The 24,231-nt window shown below is 48.0% G+C and overlaps 1 protein-coding gene across 2 annotated transcripts in view; it reads right to left on the bottom strand.

Moving 5' to 3' along the window:
* Nucleotides 1-23,658, bottom strand: part of PKP2 (plakophilin 2) — a 62,891-nt gene extending 39,233 nt beyond the window's left edge. Inside the window, exons 1-4 of one of the 2 annotated variants that reach the window (XM_077339901.1) lie at nucleotides 23,367-23,658; nucleotides 10,397-10,509; nucleotides 6,020-6,699; nucleotides 2,609-2,744 (exon numbers count right to left, since the gene is read on the bottom strand). In XM_077339901.1, the coding sequence (XP_077196016.1) occupies nucleotides 2,609-2,744; nucleotides 6,020-6,699; nucleotides 10,397-10,509; nucleotides 23,367-23,571 (1,134 nt within the window). In that variant the 5' untranslated portion in view covers nucleotides 23,572-23,658. The remainder of the gene's footprint in view (nucleotides 1-2,608; nucleotides 2,745-6,019; nucleotides 6,700-10,396; nucleotides 10,510-23,366) is intronic. The other variant, XM_077339900.1, reaches the window with a different exon arrangement.
* Nucleotides 23,659-24,231: the final 573 nt, after the last annotated feature.

Here is a 24,231-nt window from a genome sequence, read left to right as displayed (position 1 = left end):
TTCTCTAGAGCTGGGAACGACCAATAGATTTTCCCCTGCAGAGCTTAGCACCCTGCGGGGGACATAGGGGGATAGGTGGTCCCTCAAGTATGTGGGTCCCAACACTAATGCCCTTGTTCTTGTCCAGAAGGACTTTCTAGGCTCCTCTGAGGTAGTGCAAAATGTCCAAGTGTGCTCTAAATTCCTATGGGGGTAGCTGTGTTAGTCCGTGGCAACAAAATCCTTAAAGATTATTACATTTCTTTTGGCTTTTGGTGAGCTTGCTTTTCCAGAGGGATCTGCACCTGGTCCAAATTGATGCCATTTTTAAAAGAATGCAGATCCATTTGAGAGCAACAAAGGTTTGCAAGGCAGAAAGTCAGCTGCTCTGTAAGTAATCAGAGTACAACACCCCATAGTTCCCTTTCCCTTAGTCTTCCCCCAGCCTGTTAATTGTCCACTGTTTAGAGTGAGGCTCTCTCGGGGAGGGCTTGTGCATATCACTTCTCTCCTTTTCCTTCCCACTCTCTTTTAAAATAAACAGTTTCATAGCTATGTTTTCCGGGAGGAGGCGTAGATACCCATTTCTTCCAGTTTCTTATGGCCCAAATAACTATCTGGTTTTTATTCTACCGTTTCTCCAAGGAGCTCCATGGGTCTTTCTCCCATCCTCCATTATATTGCTTTAGGATGCTCTGGGCTGATCCTGCGTTGAGCAGGGGGTTGGACTAGATGGCCTGTATGGCCCCTTCCAACTCCATGATTCTATGATTCTACATCTTCACAACAACCCTGTGGCATGGGGTAGGCTAGAACAGAAAGATACTGTCTCAAGTTAAGAAGGTGGAGGCCCCATCAGAGAAAGTTGCCAATTTTGCCCATTTTCAGGTTGGCATTTGCCAAAGACTCTCTTCTGATGGGCAAAGCTGTCATGGCGGAGCATTGTGAGAGAGGAGGCCTCACAGATATGAGAGGCCAAGTGCATGAAGGACTTTATAAATGGCAGCCAATACCTTAACTTGTTGGCTGACGTTTCTTCTAAGAGCTCCTGTGGCATTCCTGCAATTGCCTGTCCAATCACCCTGCCCAGGAATGATAAGTAAAACCAGATAATAACTGGCTGGGTCAGAAGGATCCAGCCCTCCCCCCCTCCCCTCAAAAGTGGCCTAACTACAGCCTCTTTTCATCTCCCTGGAAATGTCCCTGAGTCCAGGGACAGGTTGATAATTTCCAGGAGACGGAAGAGTCAAATAAGTTTATGGGTTTGCTGGAGGCGTGGTCAGCCCAAACTAAACACACCATGTCCTGGACTCTTTAAGAAGCCCTGCAGGAAAGTATTTGGCATCTTGTAAGTTTTGGCAAACAGTAAAGTAATAAGTCAGCTTTATAGCTTCTTCATTTTAATATTAAGACTGCGATGCTTTCCCTAATTTTAAAAATGTTTTTATATGTTACATGCGATTTTGATTAAGCATGCAATATAGTACCAGCGATTTATGAAGAAAGACTGCATATTTTCTTTAAAAGGAACCTTATGCTAGGCCAGTCTAGGGGGGATCTGAGAACCCCACCTCTTCATCCCCTGCTGGTCACCAGGGGCAGCTGGCAACTGTAGGGATTATACACGGCTTCCCATTCCCCATTATATCCTCATTACAGCAACCCAGTATGGTAGTTTAGGTAGACCAGGCTTTCTCAACCAGGGTTTCACAAAGCGTTGGGGCTTCTTTGCAGGCCCTTCAAGGGTTTCCTGAATGGGTGGGAGCTAATTTTTAATACATATTTTAAATTTGTTTAGCATTTATCTAGTGATATGACCATATATGATCATGCTGACCAATTCCTACGCTCCCAAGATGTCACATGATGGCCTAGAGGGGGTGGGAAGGGGAGGGCTCCCAGGTGGTCGTATACACAGCGGTGCTTCCCAACCATATTCTGCACTATTGTGCCACTTCTGAGGTTTCTCAAAGCCTGAAGAATGTTTCAGGGGCCTCTCAATGGTAAAAAAAAAGCTGAGGTAGAGATACAGTGACTCATCCAAAATAAACCAATGAGTTTATTGGCTATGCAGAGAATTCAACCCTACTTTCCCAGGTCCATACCTGGGAATTATTCCCAGGTATTCCCATACCTGGGAATTAATCATACATTATTCTATACCTACCTCCCAGCTCAAAGAGCCTCTTGTGGCGCAGAGTGGTAAGGCAGCCGTCTGAAAGCTTTGCCCATGAGGCTGGGAGTTCAATCCCAGCAGCCGGCTCAAGGTTGACTCAGCCTTCCATCCTTCCGAGGTTGGTAAAATGAGTACCCAGCTTGCTGGGGGGTAAACGGTAATGACTGGGGAAGGCACTGGCAAACCACCCCGTATTGAGTCTGCCATGAAAATGCTGGAGGGCGTCACCCCAAGGGTCAGACATGACTCGGTGCTTGCACAGGGGATACCTTTACCTTTACCTTTACCTCCCAGCTCTCTAACTTCAGCAAACGTGGAGGACTTTATACCCACACAGCATAGAACATAGAAGTTTATTTTAGCTCCCATGTTCTCTTATACAGACGACAAGCCTAATTATTCTCATGCAGGAGTATCTCCTGGAAGTCCACCAAGAAGTCAATGATTACTCACTTTCTTCCTGGCTTCTGCTCTCTGGAAGCTCTCATGCTGTATAAAAATGATAGCTGCGAGGACTCGAGGGGAGGAGGCCTGCTCGGTTTTCAGTATATGGATGGCACGCTCAAGAGTCATCACCTCTTCTGGACTCCTGGGGGATTCAACACAGGAACTTAGTTAAGTCATGTGACAGTGAAGGTGTGCAATTCAGCTAATCAGTAAATCACTTTGCTGCCTTGTAGAGCAACTGGAGTGTCTTTTGGCAGAGACTCAGAGACAAACAGGTTTATCGTGGCATAAGGTTGTGTCCTGCATCCCAATTTATCAGATGCATAAAATGTCAAATCTGGGTTGACGGATTTCAACACAGGTCCAGAGAAAACAACAACAGTGGGGTCCAAAGGGCAACAAAAGGAGATTCAGCTGGTCAGGGACTCTGGATTTCTTTTCCATTGGGGGTGTTAAATTAGCATAACATAGCGGGGAAGGTTGGGTTATCACTAATGAGTCCCCCTGGGTCACTAGTCTTTCCACATGGAATTTGTTCGATCTTTCCTGTGATGTTGCATGCTGTGCATCTGCGGACCCAATTTGGATTGAGACCAAAGCATGCGGGGAAGGGTGTGTGTGTGTGTGCTTCAGCCTTTCGCTTGTGCTGTTTTTGCAACCTGAAATGTCTCTGGGGGGTGCTATTTGCTCCAGGGTTGGCTCTGTGTGCGCTGGTGGGGTACACCGAGGTTTCTCAAACAGGGCAAACAGGTCAAGAAAACAGCACCGGGCAGGATAGACCCCCAACTCCCTGTGTGACAAGGTCCCCATCCAATCAGTCCTGTGCATGCCTGGGATTAAGTTTTCAGCAGAGAACTCACAAAACATATTTGATCCCACAAATCCGGGGAAGACCAGAGAAAGCCTGATTTGTAGTGAGGCCACCTTCAAGCATTAAGAGCAGCTGCCTCTGAGGAGGTCCCTTCCAACTCTTTGATTCTATGATTCTAGGACATGTTTTGTGTTTCTCATTCTTTCTGGTATTTCTAAATTCCGACTTTGTATAGAGGAGGAAGGCAGGAGTTGTTGGTCCAACGCCTAATGTCTGTGCAGTCAGCAGAATTGCGTAAAGAGCCTTGTGTAGTTTTTGTGCATGGGGCCTTCTGTGCTCCTGATCACGGGGAAGCATCTACAGCAGGGATTCCCAACCAGGAGTCCATGGATCCCTTTGCTGGAGCTCCAGATGGGGTCCATGGCGTTCCCACTCTGGTGAAGTAGACTTGGCCACAAGGTAGGGAACTGGCTACCTCCAGCCAGGTAGGCTGTGGATGTAAAAGTCAAAAGGGGGAGGAAGTCAGTTATGGCATGGTATGGGTGGTCCAAGTTGCCTTCTCAGTTCCTGCCCTTCTTTCCGGCCTACATGAGTCAAAGCCACCGTAGTAGTAGTAAGGATAGGGGAAGTGAGTGAAAGAAGGGTGCAGGGTGTGGATGGTTATCTGGGGTTAGTGGCAGGGAGGCATGGCCAGCTGACACCACTTTCGGGGGTCCTCACCTAAAAATTTATTTCAGGTGCTCCTCCATGGTTAAAAGGTTGGAAAAGGCTGATTGTGGATCCCTGAAAGTCCATTGACTTAATGGACCTGGAAAGATGTACTCTACTTAGAATGGTGCCCTTTGTGAAACACTGATTTGACTGTACCATGCTGCAAGACAAAGCTACAAATGCAGATGACTCTGTCTTAACATTCACATGTCAACAAGGAAATTGCTGTGTGTGTAGTTTACATAATCTATGATCTTCCGAGGGCTGAAAATTACTCTTATTCTTACAGCGGCGTTGGGCAATGCTTCTTTTATTTCTGCTATTCCACTGAGTCCAGGGGCATGGTTTTTCTTACTAGGAATTAAACTTGCTGCTGTTAAGGTATACCAAAAGCAGACTGGGGGGTGGGGGAGAGGAGGGCTTATTTTGTTATCCTGTGACAAGAAGTCTGCTTAGACCAGCAGCTGCACTGAATGAAGCTGCTTGAATGATCCAGACGAGATCTGCTACATAGAAATGTTGAACAACTTTAAACTGGATTTTTAAAACTACAATAAGATATTGTAAGGCATTTTAATGGGTATGATCAATATTAAGACTGATGAATTGTATTTTATAAGACTTTTGCATGCCTGTTCCTTCTACTGTTTTTTCTTTCCCTTTTTCTTGTTATCGTACACTTTAAACGTTTTCTTTTACATTATTTCTGCCCTTTTTAATGTAATTAAAAACTTGCAATAAAAATTTAGAAGGAAGGGGAGGAAAAACACAAAGTAAATCTGTTTAGACTGGCAAAGGACAGCAGAAGGTCGTGGACTTGTCTCTGTAAAGACAACAGCTTTTGGCTGGGATCAACTGATAATGTATAACCTATTAAACAAGGTTGTCCAGCTGGCCAGGAATGAGATGCTAAACTGAAGCAGTCCAGTCATTATTTCTTTGACACAATTTTTGCAAATGCCATGGTATGCTATACTCTAAATACCTCTAAATACCTCTGTCTGTCTGCCTTTCAAAGAACCAGATAAGAGGTCATGGTACTCCCTGATGGAATAGTGGGGAATAAATGTAAACACAAATAAATGATACTTTAGGACAGTGGTTCTCAACCTGGGGGTCGGGACCCCTTTGTGGGTCGAACGACCCTTTCAGAGGGGTCGCGGCAGGGCAAGCAGTGTGGCCGGGGGGGGGGCACCATCCATACAACAGCCTTGCGGGATAGATCAAGATAGAGCGTTCATCTATCTAGAACAGTGGAAAAGAGTGAGATCAGCATGGTGGGACAACAGGTAGAACTGAAGTGAGAAACCCTGGAGAAAAAAACAATTTATATACACTCATGAACAATGGATCTTCATGCCATTGGTCAGTTTTGGTTTAATTTCTGTGAAAGAACACTTGCATAATTTTATGGCTGGGGGTCACCACCACATGAGGAACAGTATTAAAGGATTGCAGCATTAGGAAGGTCGAGAACTACTGCTTTAGGATCTAGAATCCTTTTTCACTCAACAAGGAATTAGATTTTTGGATTCACCGCCAGTGGGTATGGTAAACACAACCAACACGGATGGCCTTAAAAGAAGAGTCAAAAGATTTATAGAGTCGTCGTCCATCAATGGCCACTATCCGTGATGAGAAAAGAACCTTCACCCTCTGAATACCGGTTCTAAGAGGCACTGTCATAGAAAGGATTTGGCTTCTACGCTCTGTTGGTTAGACCTTCAAGATCAACTGGTTGGCTGTAGGGTGAATGAGGATTCTGGAGGAGGAGGACCATAATCTGATCCAGCAAAGGTCTTCTTATGTCTGTGCTTACAAATATGGCGTTCACAGTAGAAGCTGCTCATAATGAGTATCGAGGTTGACAACAGTGGCATGTGCCCAAAACGTACCCTTGTTGAGATCCGCCAGTGGCTGCTCTTTCTTGCTCCATGAGACCATTTCCTGCTGCAGCTGCCATAGCTGCCGTCATCACCATCCTCTTCCCATTGGTCTCAGCAGCAGCGCTGGTGACTGAAGCCGGTTGAGAGGCATCCCTCATACTCTGGAAAGTATTCTGATGCCAGCTTGACCTCATCGACTGCCTGTACTGAGATCCTGCTTGGGAAGCCAGGGGTGATCTGACCTGTCCCACAGCAGCATCAGAATTCTGGTAACTCTCTTTATCCAAGAGGTTGGTCATGCTCCGACTGCTCCTGATTGGTTGATAGATCGACACTCCCGGGCTGGTCGGGACGCTGTCAACAACCGTGTCATTGACATGTCCCACATAGAAGTGCCTTTGAGTACCACCTCCTCTAGTTAGTAAGCTGTGGCTACCATAGCCACCAGCCTCTGAGCGAGCATATCTTGGGGGAACAATACCCGTCCTCCTGCTCTCTCCAGGCCTTAGACTTAGGCCTCTGTTGTACTGAAGGCCATTCTGCAGATAAGCCGACTTGTGGGGAACATCAGGAGAAACCTCTAATCTCTTCAGAGGCTGTCTTTGAGACCTCTCTTCTATGGACCTGTACGAACTGTACTGGACGCTTCGAGGACTCCAGCCGTTTTCATAACTAACTGGGGAGCTTTTCTGCAAAAAACAAAAACAAAGAAGAAGAACAGTCAACAAGAAGGTCATAGAATGGAGGCAAACTCTGGGGGGGAGAAACACACGCTTCTTGTAATCAGTTCAGTCTGCACAGAAATGAGACCATGGTGTGGTACCACTGGAGGTCATCACAGCTACCTTCTTCCTTCTCAGGTTAAAACAAGGCCTGTTCATTAATGCTCTTCATGCATGCTATGTCAGAACCAGAGAACTTACTACAAGGGGAGATAGTAACAATGAAGCATGGTATGATCCACATCACACACATCTGTGTAGGCAAACTGTAGAGGCAACTGCGTCCCCACAGGTGCAAATGGGAGTCCGAGTGGCTGCTGAGGATGGTAGAATTCCCCTCCTTGGAGATTCAAAGTCCAAAAGCAGAATGCAATGTCTTTTAGACCGTTTATGCACTGGAGGTTTCATGCCGGGCTGCTGGCTGGAGTTTTAGTCGCAGCAGGTTGCCCCACCTCTTCCTGTACCCACATGGGGGAGCATTTGGACTGTTGCACCTCATCCACCCCCCATTTGTGCTCCTGACAGGGGGGTGGGGCAGTGAAGTTCCCAGTGCATAAACGGTCTTAGTGAGATCTAGCTTTCAGTGGCTCGCTTTGTTTCTTCACTTAGTTTAGTGTTAACTGAATTTTTTTTTCTCCATTTTGTGTCTCAATATAATGTGACCTACAATGAGCTGAAGGGGAGGGCGGTATATAAATATAATAAACAAACGAACAAATAAAATTAAAACATTCCATTATAAATAAACACTATCCTAATTAAAAGATTTGTCTATAAATAAATTAAGCAGAAATACAAATGCAAATATAAATCTTTAGGGAAGCTCTCTACAAACATTCCCATTTATATCTGTCCCAACTGAAAAAAGATGTTTTAATAATTTTGGAAAAAGGTAAAGGTAAAGGTATCCCCTGTGCAAGCACCGGGTCATGTCTGACCCTTGGGGTGACGCCCTCTAGCGTTTTCTTGGCAGACTCAACACGGGGTGGTTTGCCAGTGCCTTCCCCAGCCATTACCGTTTACCCCCCAGCAAGCTGGGTACTCATTTTACCGACCTCGGAAGGATGGAAGGCTGAGTCAACCTTGAGCCGGCTGCTGGGATTGAACTCCCAGCCTCAGTGGCAGAGCTTCCAGACAACATTTCTGCTGCCTTACCACTCTGCGCTACAAGAGGCTCTAATTTTGTAGGGAAGCATAATTCAATCCCCTTCGGACACCATAAAAAAGGCTCTGTTCTCCTCTTTGAAATTCCACCCATTTTAAGGAGAGAGTACTAAAAAAATGCCAGAAACCTACATTTCCACAGATGCAAGGAGGGGGTGATTTTTACTGATCAACCCCCTCCTGCAAAACAACTCCAATCCCTTGAAACTATTCATGGGGATTCTCCGTCCCTCGAGGTGCAACATTTTGAGATGTGCTTTGGGCCGATGTAGGAGGGAGGAATTGGCAAAAATCAGCCTTATTTGTGCCTGCAGAAATCTGGGTAGGTTTCAAGTCAATATATGCAGCAGAGAGCTTTGAAGCCTGGGTCAGCTATCTGAACTCAAAGGAAGCTCGAAGGGGACATAGAAGATGCCATACTGGTTAGACACGTTCCTACCTCCTCAAAGCCGGTAGCACTTTGTACTCTTTGCCAGTGTAGCCTTACAATAAGCACTGGTTAAGCAGGTTTGTGTATCTGTGTTAGCTAGCTGCAGGGTTGTCCCTGGGCATTACAACTGATCCCTTGACAGCAGGCATTCAAATCAATCTCTCCCGTAGGCCCAATAATATACCACACTAGCTCCTTGGTTGCTAACTCCAGGTTGGAAAACTCATGGAGATTTGGGGGCGATGCCTGGGGAGGACAGGGTGTAGGGAAGAGAATAAACTCAGTTGGGATGTAATGTCATACAGTCCACTCCTCAAAGCAGTCATTGTTTTCCAGGAGAACAACACTCTAACATCTGGCAATCAGTAGTAATCCCAGAAGATCTCCACCTGGAGATTGGCATCCTATGCATTGTCAGTTTCACGTGTCTAACAAGGAGACCAGAATGCGACTAATTCTCACAAGGCTGCATTTCCTTACAAGCAGTTTGCCAGATTTTTTAGTTTCCTTCAACAAATTTTGTGTGAGGTATTCTTCTACTATCCGCTTGTATTAGTTTTCCTTTCAAGTGCTTCCCTGAAATACCTGCGCATTGCTGAAACTTGGCATTAAATTTTCATGAATCCGTTTCTTTAATTCTGTGGCAGGAAAACACAGAGGGGCATTATTAGGCAGGTGCAGGGTTCGCCATTGATCGTAAAGAAAGGGGCAAAGCAAGTAATTAGATAAGTTCAGACGCTGTAATTAAAAGCTGGCCGGTATTTAACAACCAAACAAGATGGTTTCAATCTTCAGGGCCTGTAATGTGTCTGGCAAATATAAACAAAGGCAGAATTCCTCTTGGCTCCTGTGAAGTCGAAAGCCCCATTGTCTGAAAGCAGGATTAGGTGCTTTCCTGGTACAGATGCTGGGCATAACAGTTGCTAGCTCTCCTGAACCAATTTGGTTTCTGGTTGGAATTGTGTCATCAAGCAAAATAGTGATTACTTTTGCTCATGGAGTCATAACACTGTACTGCATAGAGTCCTCAGACTCAAAACATGACGAAATCCCACTGGACATTCTCAGAACAGAACCTAATTAAATATTGGGCATATCCCTAATTATCTTTTTCTTTAAAAAAACAAACAAGCTAATGAAAAGCAATTTCTTTCGCCTGAGGAATGAAAAAGAACGAGGAAACAAGGAACAAATATATGCCATTTCCGTCTTCTTTTCCCTTCTTCTACCTTCTCTGCCCCTTCCTTTACTGTGTTGTAGGCTTGGGGTTACTAGCTTTGGTGCTGCGACCAGGAAGACAGAAATACCTGCCCCCAGGTGGGACCTGCAGATCCCTGAGAATTACAGCTCATCTCTGTAGAGAGAATGGATGCTTTGGAGGGTAGACTTTATAGCAGGGGTAGTCAAACTGCGGCCCTCCAGATGTCCATGGACTACAATTCCCATGAGAATTGTAGTCCATGGACATCTGGAGGGCCGCAGTTTGACTACCCCTGCTTTATAGTGTTGTCCCCCACTGAGGTCTCCAGACTCCATCCCAAATTCCAAGAGTTTCCCAGCATGGAGTTGACAATCCTACCCCCCTACTTCCTGTCAGTGTCCAGGGAGGACTCAGCAACCCTACAGGAAGCTGATGGATGCAGGGGGAGACTTTCTCTGTTCTCTTGCCACTTCAGACTCCCCCCTCTCAGACACATTGAGGGCCAGTGCCTCAGACACCACATCCCAGAGAGAGGCAGAAGGTGAAGAAAGAGATTCTCCCAGATGCTCATTAATGGGCTGACAGGTAAACTTCCTGCTTGTCCAGCTATGGGATGGCATCGGGCAGCAGCCCAGCCCAGGAAGAAGTGCGGGAGGAGTGCGGCTGAGCACAAAGGAGGAGGCGATGGAGGGGTTTCCACTTAACATAAAGGAGAATGAATTGCGCAGAGGCAAAAGCGGGCGAAATTTTTGAAAACTAAATATTAAAACCTCAATGAAAGCTCTGACACAGTAAGCCCTTCATTTGAACTCTCTCTCTCTTTCTCTTCCGCTGAGCTTGCATCAGTGCATTCCATTTGCATTCCTCACCTGATGAGACTGATAATACAAATTTCTCACAGCAGGCCGTGAAATGAAGTCCGTTTCGACTGCGTCTAGATTATACACGTATTCTGGCACACTGGCGGTACGGTGCAGGCTCCCTGTGCAGAGGGACAAGAAACGACATTAGAGGCAGGAGAAATGTTCAAACCATTGGTTTGCAGGAGCAGGGAGAGCAGGCAGCTGAGGGAACCTTGTCACTGGATCATCAGAGGGACCGCCTGTCGCCCTATACCCTCACCCGCAGGGCCTTACACTCTGCGGGGGCTAACCTATTGGCCATTCTCGGCCCCAAGGAAGCTCGCCTGGCCTCGACCAAGGCCAGGGCCTTTTCAGTCCTGGCCCCGACCTGGTGGAATGAGCTCCCGGAAGAGCTGAGGCCCCTGCGGGAACTTTCAACATTCTGCAGGGCCTGCAAGACGGAGTTCTTTCGCCAGGCTTTTGGTTGAGGCCGGGCAGCAAGGGAGATCCAGCCCCCCCCCTCACAAATGTGGCGGTTGCATGTGCCATCAGCCCCCTCCTTTTTTTTCTTCCTTTTAGTGGGGTTATGGACATTGGGTTAGTTGCATGAACCTGGTCGCCATTCTTGTCTTGCCTCGTTGTGATCGGTGTACTGTGTTTTATTGTTCTTGTTACTGTTTTTAGGGGATTGATTTTATGTGACCCGCCTCAAGCCTCTGGGGGGAGGCGGGATATAAATTAAAGGATAGTAATAATAATAATCATGTTTCTGCAGAAGGAAACCTTTTGGGCCCATATTGAACAAAGACTGCAAAAGGTCTCACTTTTAAGGGGAATTGGGGTTGGGGGTGGGAGTGACAAGAGTCCTGTGACAAGAAGAGAACATGTTTGGGTAGGGTGGCCACCTCTGGATTGGGAAACTCTAGGGGATTTTGGGGGGCGGAGCCTGAGGAGGGCAGAGACTTCAGTGGGGCATAATTCTATACAGCCCAAATGCAGCTTTTTCTCCAGGTAGCCTGGAAATCAGTTGGAATCCCAAGCGATCACCAGCCACCACCTGGAGGTTGGCAACTCTAGGTAGTACTCAACACTACCTTGTTTCCCAAATTTGACAATCAAGGTACACTTTTTTTTTCTGGATGAGACTTGAAGCATGCTTGAGTCTTCTCCCTCATGGAGTGTACAAGAGTAAGAACTCTGCATCAACTGACATATGGGGCCTCCTTCCAATAAGAAGGGCTTACCCAGAATAGGGAATCAGGCAAAAAGTTCCGTTTCCATCCGTTTCATCACTTCTCCGGAAAACACAGCGAGCGGAATTGCTCGTCTACCACCTGAGAGTATGAGGTTCTCAAGATCCAACTTAGCTGAGAGTTTGGGGCCCATTCTGCACCCATTGGCTAATGCACTTTCAGGGTGCTTTTGTAGCTGGATTTTCTTACGCGGAACAGGAAAATCTGCTTCTAAAGTGCATCGAAACAGCATTATCTAATGTGTGCAGAATGGGCCTGGGATACAAATGCTTTAAATAAATGCAATTCAAAGAGGAAAAACACACACACCCCAACCCAAAATTAGAAAGACATGCTGGTTTGGGAGGGGAATGCTACTAATATACTTTCAAGACTGTCCTTCCCAAACCACTCAGGGGGTATAAAGTCATGCATTCCACCCTCTGATGCTGCCAGTTTCTCCAGGGGAACTGATCTCTGTCTTCTGCAGCTTATGATTCCAAGGAAAGTGCAGGCCCCACCTAGCCCGTGAAGGAAGGTGAGCCACGTTGGTGTAGTGTTTAATAGTGGCGGACTCTAATTTGGGGGATCAGATTTCATCCCCCACTCCTCCTCCACATGAAGTCTGCTGGGTGGTGACCTTGGCCAAGTCACAGGTTCTTTCAAAACTCTCTCAGCCCCACCTACCCCAGAAGGCTCCTGTGGTGGGGAAGGAGACCGTAAGCCACTTTGAGATTCCTCAAGAAGAGGAAAACAGGGTATAAAAACCAACTTCTGTTTGCCCCCAGGCTGGGCTTACAGTGTGAAACACCTTCCCTGGTTTTTGCCCAGCGGTAAGAACAAAGATGACAATGAATTGGATTTATTAGTCAGGAGAGTAATAATAAAAGCTGCCATTCGGAGAACAAATTTAGAGTGGGCCCATTTTGCACCCAGGAGTTAATGCATCTTAGAAGTAGATTTTACTCTTCTGCACAGGAAAATCCAGCTGCAAATGCACATTGAAAGTGCATTATCCTCCTAGTGCAGAATGAGTCCTGGACTCTAAATTTGTTCTGTTGCTTCAGACCAACATGGCTACCTGCTTAAATTCATTCTGAGTACAGTAAGCTGCCCAAGTATTGTAGAGGAAGTGGCAGGGTGCTCACTTGGATGGGTATTTATTGATTGATTTGTTTGTTTATTTATATTTGTATACCACCATTCATGACCATTTGTCTCGTGGGTTCACCGAACAAGCATTAAAATTATATAGAAAACTCCCATAAAACCCCGTACAACAACAGCAACAGATCAGAACACGAGATTATGCTAACCACAGGTGAGCTTTCCAAATGGCAGAAATTGTTCAGGTAGGCTTACGATTGCCCACATTAATGTAGCCGGCACAGCAGAGCTCTGTTCACCTCAATAAACCGCCACTTACCAGTCCGTCCCTAAGCAGCTGTTTCTCCCCTTTCCTTTCCCAGGTGTTAATCTTTCAGGAAGGAATCTGAGCAAACAGTATTTGGCAGATCTCACCCATACCTGCGGCAAGGTTGCCCACTTGAAAAGTCACCCACCTTCCAATTCTACAGATCAGGGCGCCACAGGATGGTGAGGAATTGGGCGGTTAACCAAACTGCTCATCCATGCTTGTAAAGTTAACTCATGCTCTCAAACAGGGAGTGGCAAAGAACACGCTTTTGTAAACCACAGACGCTCTTCCGAAGGTCACGTTGTTGTGAGCGCTGTTGCTTCATCTCCTTGGTTACAATCGGATTTCAATTCTAATTAAAAAGAAGATTCTCCCAGGCTGTCTTCGGTTCCAAGCCAATCAGGCCCCCCACTGATTAAAATGGGCTATTTGTATACATAAGAATGGATTGGGGAAGGGTGTAAAACCACTGAGCTGGGAGCGGCTGCCCCAGATAGAAGCAAAAGGGGTTCAAAAGGTTAAGCAGTGATTTAGCAAAGTGGCTGTCATGTTTCCCTTTGCTGCTTATTTGTGGGAGAACCGACTGAGCAGTTCTAGGGGCAGCAAGAGCTTGTGGGATCAGTCCTGCTGTAATACGCAGTTACGACCACCGAGCTTTAGCTGTGTGGAGGATATTCGAGGCACGGTCCGACTGAATCTGTCACCTGCACTGCTAAGGAGGGGAAGTAGGTCTGGAGTGTGTGGCACAATTATTGCAGTGCTGCACCTGCAGAAAAGCCCATCACTGCCAAGAACTGCCACCACCTTGAGGACTTGGATAGGTTGGAGAGGCAGTGCAAAGAGGTTTTAAATGAATGAATGAATGAATGAATGAATGAATGAATGTATGTATGAATGAATGAATGAATGAATGAATGGCCATTAAATAAATAAATGGCATAGGATACAGAATGATGGCATCGATCCAGTGCCTGAAAAGACCATCAATGGCAACGCTTGTTTTGTACACAGGATTACCAGCTCTGGGTTGGGAAGTTCCAGGAGATTTGGGAAGTATGTTCAGTTGAGCATAATGCTATAAGAGTCATTTTCTCTAAGGGGAATTCATCTTTCATCTGGAGATCAGTTGTACTTCTGGGAGATCTCCAGACAGTGGTGTAACTACCCTATTTGGGACCCGGGGCAAGTGGGTGGGTGGAGCTTCCACAAAGGGGGCAGGGCCTCCACAAAGAAATGCCAACCTGTCCACCACCCTCTGGCACCCAACCTTTCATCACTCCCACTGAGGGCAGTGGCAGAGAGGTTGCCTTAGTCTGCAAGCCCCTTGGCTTGTTCCTGCTGTTGGGAAGGGGAGATGGAGGACTGGTAGTCATCAGGGGACGCAGCCCACACTGATGCCTGCACTATAGGAAAGGCTGCAGAGGTTTGTGCCAGGGTGTTGCAACATCATGAGTGGTTGCCATGCCCAGCCTTGGGCTCATGGGTCTTGGGCTGTTTCCAGCTGGTGTGCGTGCTTCAGAGCCATCCTCTGCCCATTGGGGTGGTTGTCAGGGGCACAGGCCAGTTGGGCTGCATGGCTCCCACTGCCTGTGAGTGCTTGATGGGGCCCAGTGCACCCCCAGCAAGTATGGTGCCTAGGGCATAAGCCTGGGCTGCCATACTCTAGTTATGCCATTATCTCCAGGTTCTACCTAAAGATTGGCAACCCTAATGGTACAAATTGAAACTGCCTTTTGTTTTGCCAAATGAGTAGCCATGACTTGCAGGTGCAAGGGCAGTGCAGTGCAGCATATACAACCACCGCTCACAAACACTTGAGGAAACACACAAGACAGTAAGTCGTGAGCAGGCACCAGCTGTGGCTTCCAACCAGCTCCCATTTGACACTGATGCAAAACCATTCAAATACCGCTCATTTGAAATGGCATGCAAATAATGCATACATGTAAATAAAGCATCTCAGTAATAGGATCCATACCACATTTTACCAACTTGTCAACAAGAATATCATGTGGAATCTTAGCAAAAGCTTTACTGAAATCAAGGTGAACTATATCCATAGCCTTCCCCTGATCCAGCAAGGTAGTAACTTTCTCAAAAAAAGAGAGCTGGTTAGTCTGACATGACTTATTCTTGAGAAAGCCATGCTGACTCTTAGTAATCACAGCCATCTGCTCTAGCTGCTCAAGGACCAACTGTTTGATGATTTGTTCTAAAATTTTGCCAGCTATAGACATCAAGCTGATGGGTTGGAAGTTAGCTGGATCCTCCTTTTTCCCCCTGCTTGAAGCTGGGGACAACATTTGCCTGCCCCCAATCTTGAGGCACATCACCTGTTCTCCAAGAATTGTCAAAAATAATGAACAGAGGTTCAGAAATTACTTCCACAAGTTCTTTTAGTACCCTCGGATGCAATTCATCTGGCCCAGAGGACTTAGTTTCATTTAAAGAAACTAGCTGTTTGTGGACTAGCCCTACAGTGATCCTAGGCTGCAACTCCTGTCTAGCAAATGATTAGCATATGCAGTCTGCCTTGCAAACATTGTCAGAGAATAGCACCTTTATTCCAAAGACAAGTGTACCATTGCTAGGGTCAGATCAGAAACCGATAACACTGAATGGTTTGTGGAGGTTCAGTTGCTAATTGAGATATCAGTTTGTTTGTACAGCACAGAATTAAAGGTTTTCATTGCCTCCATCACAGTGGCAAACTCACTTTCTTATGGCAAGGATTCGGAACTGCCCCTTGAGAAACAATGCCCTCCCCCATGTCAGTAAATCAGCCATGATTATATCGTAGGGGAGTTGCTTACAGCTCCAGAAGGGTAATTGTGCTGGTTTATTGAAACCTAACAAAACAGAAGACCAAGCCCCCCTTAAAGACATAACAACTTTTACTCTAGTAGGAGCTTTTGTTAAGTGACTGCTCGCTTCCTCAGATGCAGCAATTTATCACTTGCTGGCTACGTGGCGTTCCAATCGGCAGTTCTGAACCAGTTCTGCAGTACTGAAACAGCTTGCAGGATTCACACATTTCCTTGTTCTGGGATATAAACTGGGTAGGTTGGTAATGCCCTGTCAGCTGCATTGCCAGCTTGGTGTAGTGGTTAGGAGTGCGGACTTCTAATCTGGCGAGCTGGGTTTGATTCCCCGCTCCCCCACATGCAACCAGCTGGGTGACCTTGAGCTCAACACAGCACTGATAAAGCTGTTCCGACCGAGCAGTGATGTCAGGGCTCTCTCAGCCTCACCTCCCTCACAGGACAGGAAAGGGAAGGATATTGTAAGCCGCTTTGAGACTCCTTCGGGTAGAGAAAAGTGGCATATAAGAACCAACTCTTCTTCTTCTATCTGCAAAGCTGAGTCAGCCATCAAGATCATCAGGAAAAGACAGACCTCATGAAAGCAGCCATACTGTTCTGCTACCTAAAATGGTGCTCCACTTTGGCATTGTCATCATACCCCACTGAGGCCCCTGACCCCCTAGTCTTCAACCCCAAATCTCCGGGAGTTTTTCAGTCTTGATCTGGCAGGATTCACACCTGGGGAACCAGACAACCCTACTTTGAGGTCCTCCTGGTCTCGAATCCAGCTGTTGGACCAACATGGCTACCCTCTGAAAGTATCTCCCAAGAATGAAAGCATGGATGCAGGACAGCAGAGCAGACAAACAGTATGCTATTTGTGTATTACTTTACTATTATGATTACTGCCAAACCCTAACAGCTTCTCCTGATATGTTTGGAGGCAAATAAATGTTTTGCTGTGGATGTAAGCAGCACCTTAGGTCTAGCAAAGCCTCTCTTATCTAGCGGAGGGGTTGGGAGACTTCTGGTTGGATCCAGCAGCCCTTGTTGCCCAATATTTACTTTGATAAGCTTAACTTGCAAAAAGGGTGAGCTGCTGAGTAAAGGATTCTTCCCTCTAGGGAGGGGAACGAGGACCACTTCCTTTCACTGATTAGCAAACATCTAGGAAATTTCAAAGGAAGAGACGCTAATCAGCACGAAGGCAGAACCGGGGAGATTAGATTTCAAAGTGCGAATCTCAGTTTTAAAACCCGGAGACTTCTGTTCAAAGCCAGAGAGCACTAAAGGTGTAAACGCCACAATGCAGTGCACAAATAAGTTGCAACACCTGACGCAATCTTCCATTATAAAAGGATCTGAAGGAAATTAACATGGGGGAATTAGCATTAATCTTTAGATCCCGAAGGATACATTTATCCAATCTCCCCTAAATGAAAACATTATGTTTTCAAATGGACAAATCCATGATTTCCTTTCAGTTGTAAATAGCTGAGAAAAGCCCTTAAACAGCCCTGCTTATCTCATCCTGGATAGCCCCGGCTAGCGCAATCTCACCATATCTCAGAGCCGGCCATGGCTAGAACTTGGAAGGGGGCCCGCTAGGGACGAGCAGGGTTGCTATGCAGAGACAAGGAATGGCATCTCTTAACAACTCTTAACAAGAAAACCCTGAATGGGTTACCCCGTTGGTTGCGACTTGATGGCTACCCCCACCAAAAACAAACTCACAAAACACACACACACACACACACACATCTTATTTCAGGCTTTCTTAACCAGGGTTTTGTGAAACCCTGGGGTATCTTGAGGGCCCTGGAAGGGTTTCCTGAATAGGTGGGAGTTAATTAATGTTAATATATATTAAGAATTAATTAAACATTTGTTGGGTGGTATGACCATATGTTGACCCCCCCTCCCAAAATGGCCAATGATGGGCCTAGCGGGGGTGGGAAGGGGGGGGGCTCTGGGTGGGCATGTAAACAGCTCTGCTTCCCAACTATATTTTGCTTGGATTGTGTCACTTCTGGGGTTCCCTGAAGCCTGAAGGTTATTTCAGGGGGTTCTCAACAGTGAAAATATTGAGAGAGGCTGTCTTATTTATTCATCGAATTTCCATGGCTCCCTTCCCTGAAGGCTTGGGGCAGCTCACAACATATGAATGCAACAAATTAAAACATAAAAATTATTTAAACCAAATTATTAAAACCCCAGGCGCTAATGCCCTCTCTTCAGCTGGGGGCAAGGGGGAGAAAGTGTTATGCTGGTGTGAAATATCTGGCACCCAGATGTCCTTTCCTCTGTAATTTCTGCATTACAGGGCCATCAAGAAACCTCAGGGTTACGTGAAATCCTGGCTGCCTGGTATAAATAAACAAATGCACACACCCTATGAAAATAGGGCATCTAACGTGTACATTTACACTGGGGCAGACTAGCACCCCTACCAAACACTGTCCTCCTAGTTTCCCCTTTTCACTGGCCCCGATTCCGAAAAGAAACAAATGCATGCAAGGGCTCTCTCTTTTACTCCACTATAGAAAAGAAAGAGAAGTGTACTTTACAGTAAGCCTTTTATACACCCACAAAGCCAAGCAGGGGAGGGACTTGTCAGGTGCAAAGTCCTTATTTGCCTAAGGGACTTGCTAAATGCCACAATTCACTTGCATGTAGGAAAGTGCTCTATGAAGTCTGTGATTTAGACATGATGGTAGCACACCCATCTGTTTCAGGAACTATACACACAGTCTACCTCCATGTGCGGCTTTTCGAAAAGGCGTGCACACAAAAACACACACCGGTACAGTCACCCCATGTGACACATGCAGAATTCCCTGCAAGGAATAGTTCTATCAGTGCTGTGGCAAACCCAGCTGGCTGCATGTAGGGGAGTGGGGAATCAAACCCGGCTTGCCAGATTAGAAGTCCACACTCCTAACCACTACACCAAGCTCTTCATGATGTCACTTTCGAGGGCATGGCATGGGGTGTGTGTGGCCAGCTGACATCACTTCCTTTCAGAGAGGAGCTCTGCCTTCTCTGTAATAGCCTCCGGCCCCCTGCAGATCCACTCCTGAAAACTGCCCTTGCATCCTTGCTTTGACCCCACATTCTCCAAACTGCTGGCCTCTCAGAAATGCAAAATACCCCCAATACCAGAGCAATTAAGTCAGCTGGAAGCAAAACCAACAAACATTCAAAACACCCCCTCCATTTTGTAGCATCATTAACCCCTCACCCCACCAGTCACGGCAAGTATTTATTGTAGTAGTTACTCCAGCGCAAGAATACGGATAATTGGCCGGCTTGCAATATATATATATATTTAAAGAAGACATTGTTTTACATTTGTATGCAAATGCCAGTGAAGTCCAGCCTTTTGGGGGAGGTATAATATTTTTCTTCTTGACCTGGTTAGCCCAAGCTAGCCCAATCTCTTCAAATCTCAGAAGTTAAGCAGGGTCAGCCCTGGTCTGCATTTGTATGAGACCCCTTGAAGGCATACCGGGGCTGCTACAAAGAGGCAGGCACTAGCTAAGCAGCTCTGAATGTCTCTTGCCTTGAAATTCTTATGGCAGGGGTAGTCAAACTGCGGCCCTCCAGATGTCCATGGACTGCAATTCCCAGAAGCCCCTGCCAGCATTCGCTGGCAGGGGCTCCTGGGAATTGTAGTCCATGGACATCTGGAGGGCCGCAGTTTGACTACCCCTGGCTTAAACAAACATTTCTTTGGTGGAGTCCTGTTACATTCTTTTCCAATGAATACGGTAAGTGAAAAAACAAAATGCTGGTCCATTCTCTTCCCTTGGTGTAGTTTGGTAGGGGTGTGTGTGCAGGCATTGTTCCAGCCTGTCCTGCCATCTCATTGGTCAGCTCCAGATAAAGAAGTGGGTTGTTTTTTGTTGTTTTTTGCAGCAATCTTTGCCTACATTGTCAGCAAATAAACAGCCCGCACAGTTTTCAGTAAAACTGAATCCCTTGTCTAACCACACCCAGAAGTTCTCTCTCTCTCTCTCTCTCTTTTTTCCAAACTGAAAATCTCTCACTGGAGCGTGGATAGGCCGGTCTCAGGGCTATTTTTGCAAAGCACACCCCTATTTCATCCGAAGCAGGATGACACGTGCATGCACATCCAGGGGAACATTCCCCCAAAGTAATACTCATGCTTTATTCATCTCAGGGCCTCCCGCCAAACTGACAAACTGAGCCTAATTTGTTGAAAAAACACCCATCTTAGAAAAAAAAACAGCACCACATGCCCCACGCCACGTGAGAACAATCCCTGCCAAAGGCGTACATGGCTAGGAAGGATACATCACAAAAGGAGCTGATATATAATCTTCAGTGAGTGCCCCATGTTGGAACGATCTTCCCCATGGACTGTAACAGAATTAAAACCGTGCACCAAATGCAGTACGGAATTTCTAACTTCCTGCCGATTAAGGACGATAATTCAAAGGAGTATTCTTAGAGGGGCAACTGTTACACTGGAACTGCCCCTTGGACTCTCCCATTTTCAAGGATTGTAGCACACAGCACCACACAGTGGGGCAAACAGACCCCCCTCCCAACTGTTTTGGTTTGGGAGAGAAGGACAAAGGTCCCCTTCCCTGAGCCATGCTGATAAACCAAACCCAGCACTTATGAGACTCTGATGTTACATGATGCACAACCTGATTTGTTCAAATGGGTAGCCGTGTTGGTCTGAAGCAGCACAACAAAACAAAATCAGAGTCCAGTGGCACCTTTAAGACCAACGAAGATTTATTCAAGGTGTGAGCTTTCAACTGCAAGCACTCGTCAGACTATGAACTGACCGTCATGACAGTGGGAATATATAAGCAAAAGTTAATCCTGCTACAATAGTAAACTGTGTCACAGCATCCAAACGCAGCCATAGGATAATTCTTTGCTAAAACAGCCAATCAGTCCCTTTTGCATAATCAAAGGTGAACTTAAGTGATTTTATTCCTTCCTTCAAGTCGTGATTTGTGTCACGTGTACCATCTCACTGAGCCCATGGACTGTGTGTACGTGTGTGTGGAGTGTCATTAAGTCACCGCTGACCTATGGTGACCCCCATAGGGCTTTCAGGGCAAGTGATTAAGCAGAGGTTGGTTTGCATAGGGGTAGTCAAACTGCAGCCCTCCAGATGTCCATGGACTACAATTCCCATGAGCCCCTGCCAGCGAATGCTGGCAGGGGCTCATGGGAATTGTAGTCCATGGACATCTGGAGGGCCGCAGCTTGACTACCCCTGGGACTGTCTTGGAGGTCCCCCACCCAAATTCTGACACCACTTAGCTCCTGAGATCCTGCAAGATTGGCCTCTACCATTCCATTCCACATCCTGATAGATAGCATCTGTCCAGAGAAATGGGAGATAAAGACAACGAAGTAGAGATTCTTCTCTTTCCTTTTCCCTACCCGAAGGAATCTCAAAGTGGCTCACCATTGCCTTCCCTTCCTCTCCCACAACAGACGCCCTGTCGGGTCAGTGGGACTGAGAAAGCTACAGCAGAATGGCAGCTGTTAAGAGCGGTGGTCTCCAATCTGGAGAAACTGGGCTTGATTCCCCGCTCCTCCTCCACATGCCGCTAGCTTAGGCCACTCACAGGTCCCTTTGGGCTGTTCTGACCCAGCAGTCCTGTCAGTGGTGTTTGTAAGCCGCTTGGAGACTCCTTCAGGTAGGGAAAAGCAGGATATAAAAACCAACTCTTTGTCTCCTACATTATCTTACCCTCACCACCTTCCAGGGCAAAATTCACCACACCTAAATAAGTCCTGAACAATGTATTCCATTCAGTACAGCAATGACCACTGGTGATGGAATTACAACCTAGCCAAACAGGAAACGGGACAGGAGGGGGAATAACCATTTAAGGGAAGTGCCTGGGAGGCAGAAAGCAAATACGTTAAGATCTCTAGCAATGAGTCAAGGGGCAGCCCATGCCATTCAGGTGCAGAATATCTGGTGAGACGATTCAGCTACGAGTCACCAGCCTGGGGCAGGGGGACGGTATCGTATCTAGGATCCGACAGGTACAAACAGCCCACGGCAAGTCCTTCAGCAAAGTGGCCAGGTTGAAGGAGCTGGATTCAAATTGCTTAACAAGCAAAAGAGAGAGCTGTTTTTGGCATCCTGCTTTCCTCTACCCAAAGGACTCTCAAGTCTCAAAGCAGCTTGCAATTGCCTTCTCGCCCTCTCCCCACAACAGACAACCTGTGAGGTAGGTGAGGCTGAAAGAGCTCTGAGAGAACTCTCTGGCCCAAGGTCTCCCATCTGTCTGCATGTGGAGGAATGGGGATTTGAACCCAGATCTCCAGATCAGAGCCACTGCTCTTAAGCATGCCACCAAGCTGTCGAAATACACAAATCCAGTGGATTACTGGTGAATTAAACAGAGATGGGACAGGGCTTTCCTCATGCACAACCAAAGAGTCTGCAAGCAACAAACAAAGAAAAACAGGAACCCGTTTCCCCACTAAGCTCAGGATCAAGGATCTTTCTTTTCCATGCAGCAGTACCCAAAGCATGGCATGGACACAAGGATCCGGGTGCCTGTAGTACTCAAGGGCTGGTTGTCACATCGATACAGGGGGAAGCCATGGGCCATGCCCATGTGGCTGCAAGGCCATGCCAGATTGTAAACAGGGACTCCTCCCAACCATCTTGCCGCCTTCTTGGAGCTGGGGAAGGCAGGAGGAGCAGACCAGCTGCAGTTCTCTTCTAAATGGCCTTAGGATTCCCCTCCCTTATTAAAGCTGCATGGAAGAGAGTCCAGGGAAACAGCAACCATCTCAGGAACAACCCCCCCCCCCCATTTCAAAAGTAATATTGCTAATAATGCATATGTAACGTGCAGGCCTTTGGGAATTTTTGTTTTTTCTAACCAGAATCGTGGGCTGGCAACGAAACGGCGAATTTACTCCGGATTTGAATCTCGGATACTCAAATTCTAGTCCAACTCTTGAACTAGCGTAACCATACCAGGGCATCTTTGCAAAGATAAAAATTAGACTCCCCCCCCCCTTCCCGTTGGAAAAGAAAGGCGACAATTCGACAGCCAGAGAAGGAGGCTAAAAGGAGAGAAGCCAGACCGTGGGAGAGGAGGGGAGGGGAAAGAAAAACGGAGCCCGGGCTCTTAGGAACATCCCTGCCCGCTAATATCTTTGCGGCACGGTAGTTCTGGGAAAGGACTGGGGAGAGCGGCCACCGAGGAAGGCTCTGCAGGGGAAGGCGCCGGCTTGCTTGGAAAGCCCCTTGCGGGGATCGCCCCAAGTCAGCTGGGCCTTGATGGGACTTTACACACACAGCACGGAAATCCACTGGGAGGGAGGGAAGGGAGCCCGTCAGATCTCGGAAGCTGAGCAGGGCCCGCTCTGGGAAGGGCGGCCACCGAGGAAGGCTCTGCAGGGGAAGGCGCCGACGGCCGCCTCCGCTGCCCCCTTGCCTGGAAAGAAAGCCCCCCCCCGTCGACTCTTGGCCGGGCCCGGGGCCACAAAGCGCTCCCCTCGAAGCGTCCCGCCACGTCGCTCACCATTGGCCAGGCCGCTCCGGCTCTTGCGGGCGAGCGTCTGCTGGACCTGCCGCTGGATGCGGAGCGACTTCTGCGCCTCGGCCCGGCCGCCCGACAGCGTGGCTGGCAAGGCCAGGCTGGAGCTGTCCAGCTCGCCCAGGATCTGCTGGCCCAGCACCGTGCGGATGTAGCCGCCCTCCGAGGCGCCCAGCGTCGCTGCTGCCATGGCCGAGCCCCGCCGTGCCCTGCCCTGCCGTGCCGTGCGGCCGCCTGCTGCTGGTGCGCCCCGTCCGCCCGCCTGCGCTGCGCTGCGCTGCCGCCGCCAAGCCTCGCCCTCGCCCTCGGGCCGGCCTCTCCGGAGGCTCCTCCGGGCGCCACGCCCCGTCCTCCCCCGCCCCGCCCCGCCCCGCCCCGCCCTCGCCGCCCACCTGCCGGCCGGCCGGCCGCCCCCCGCCGCTGCTCCGACGGGTCTGGCCGCGCCACTCGCCGGGGGGCATGACATGGTTCTTCCCCCAAGCCCTCCGCCAGGCAGCAGGCATCAGCTGGCTGACAAAGGCGCCCCCGCCCCCGCCCCACGCCCCCGAGTCTGACATTGCAAGGAAGGGACCCTGGGAGAGGAGAGGAAAAGCCACCGACTCCGCTGCTGAAAGGGACTTTGGGGTGGGGGGTGGGGGCGCCCTGTTGCTCTGAAGCGGCCGAGCCAAGTTTGAGCGCAGGGAAGCTTTTTGCAAGGTGCGCCGTTTGCGGTGGCGGCGCCCCACGTGGGAGACTTCGCCTGACCGCGCTGGGCAAGCTCCGGGAAGCCCGTGGCTGGGATAAGAACAGAGTCAAGGGGGAAGGAAGCCGCGTTGGCCAGAGGGAGCAAAAGCTCATGCCTTGAATAAAT

This window comes from Paroedura picta, chromosome 5 (assembly GCF_049243985.1).
Source record: "Paroedura picta isolate Pp20150507F chromosome 5, Ppicta_v3.0, whole genome shotgun sequence".
NCBI lineage: Eukaryota > Metazoa > Chordata > Lepidosauria > Squamata > Gekkonidae > Paroedura > Paroedura picta.
The sequence above is the reverse complement of the archived record's forward strand: the minus strand, read 5'-3'. Positions and strand labels throughout refer to the sequence as shown.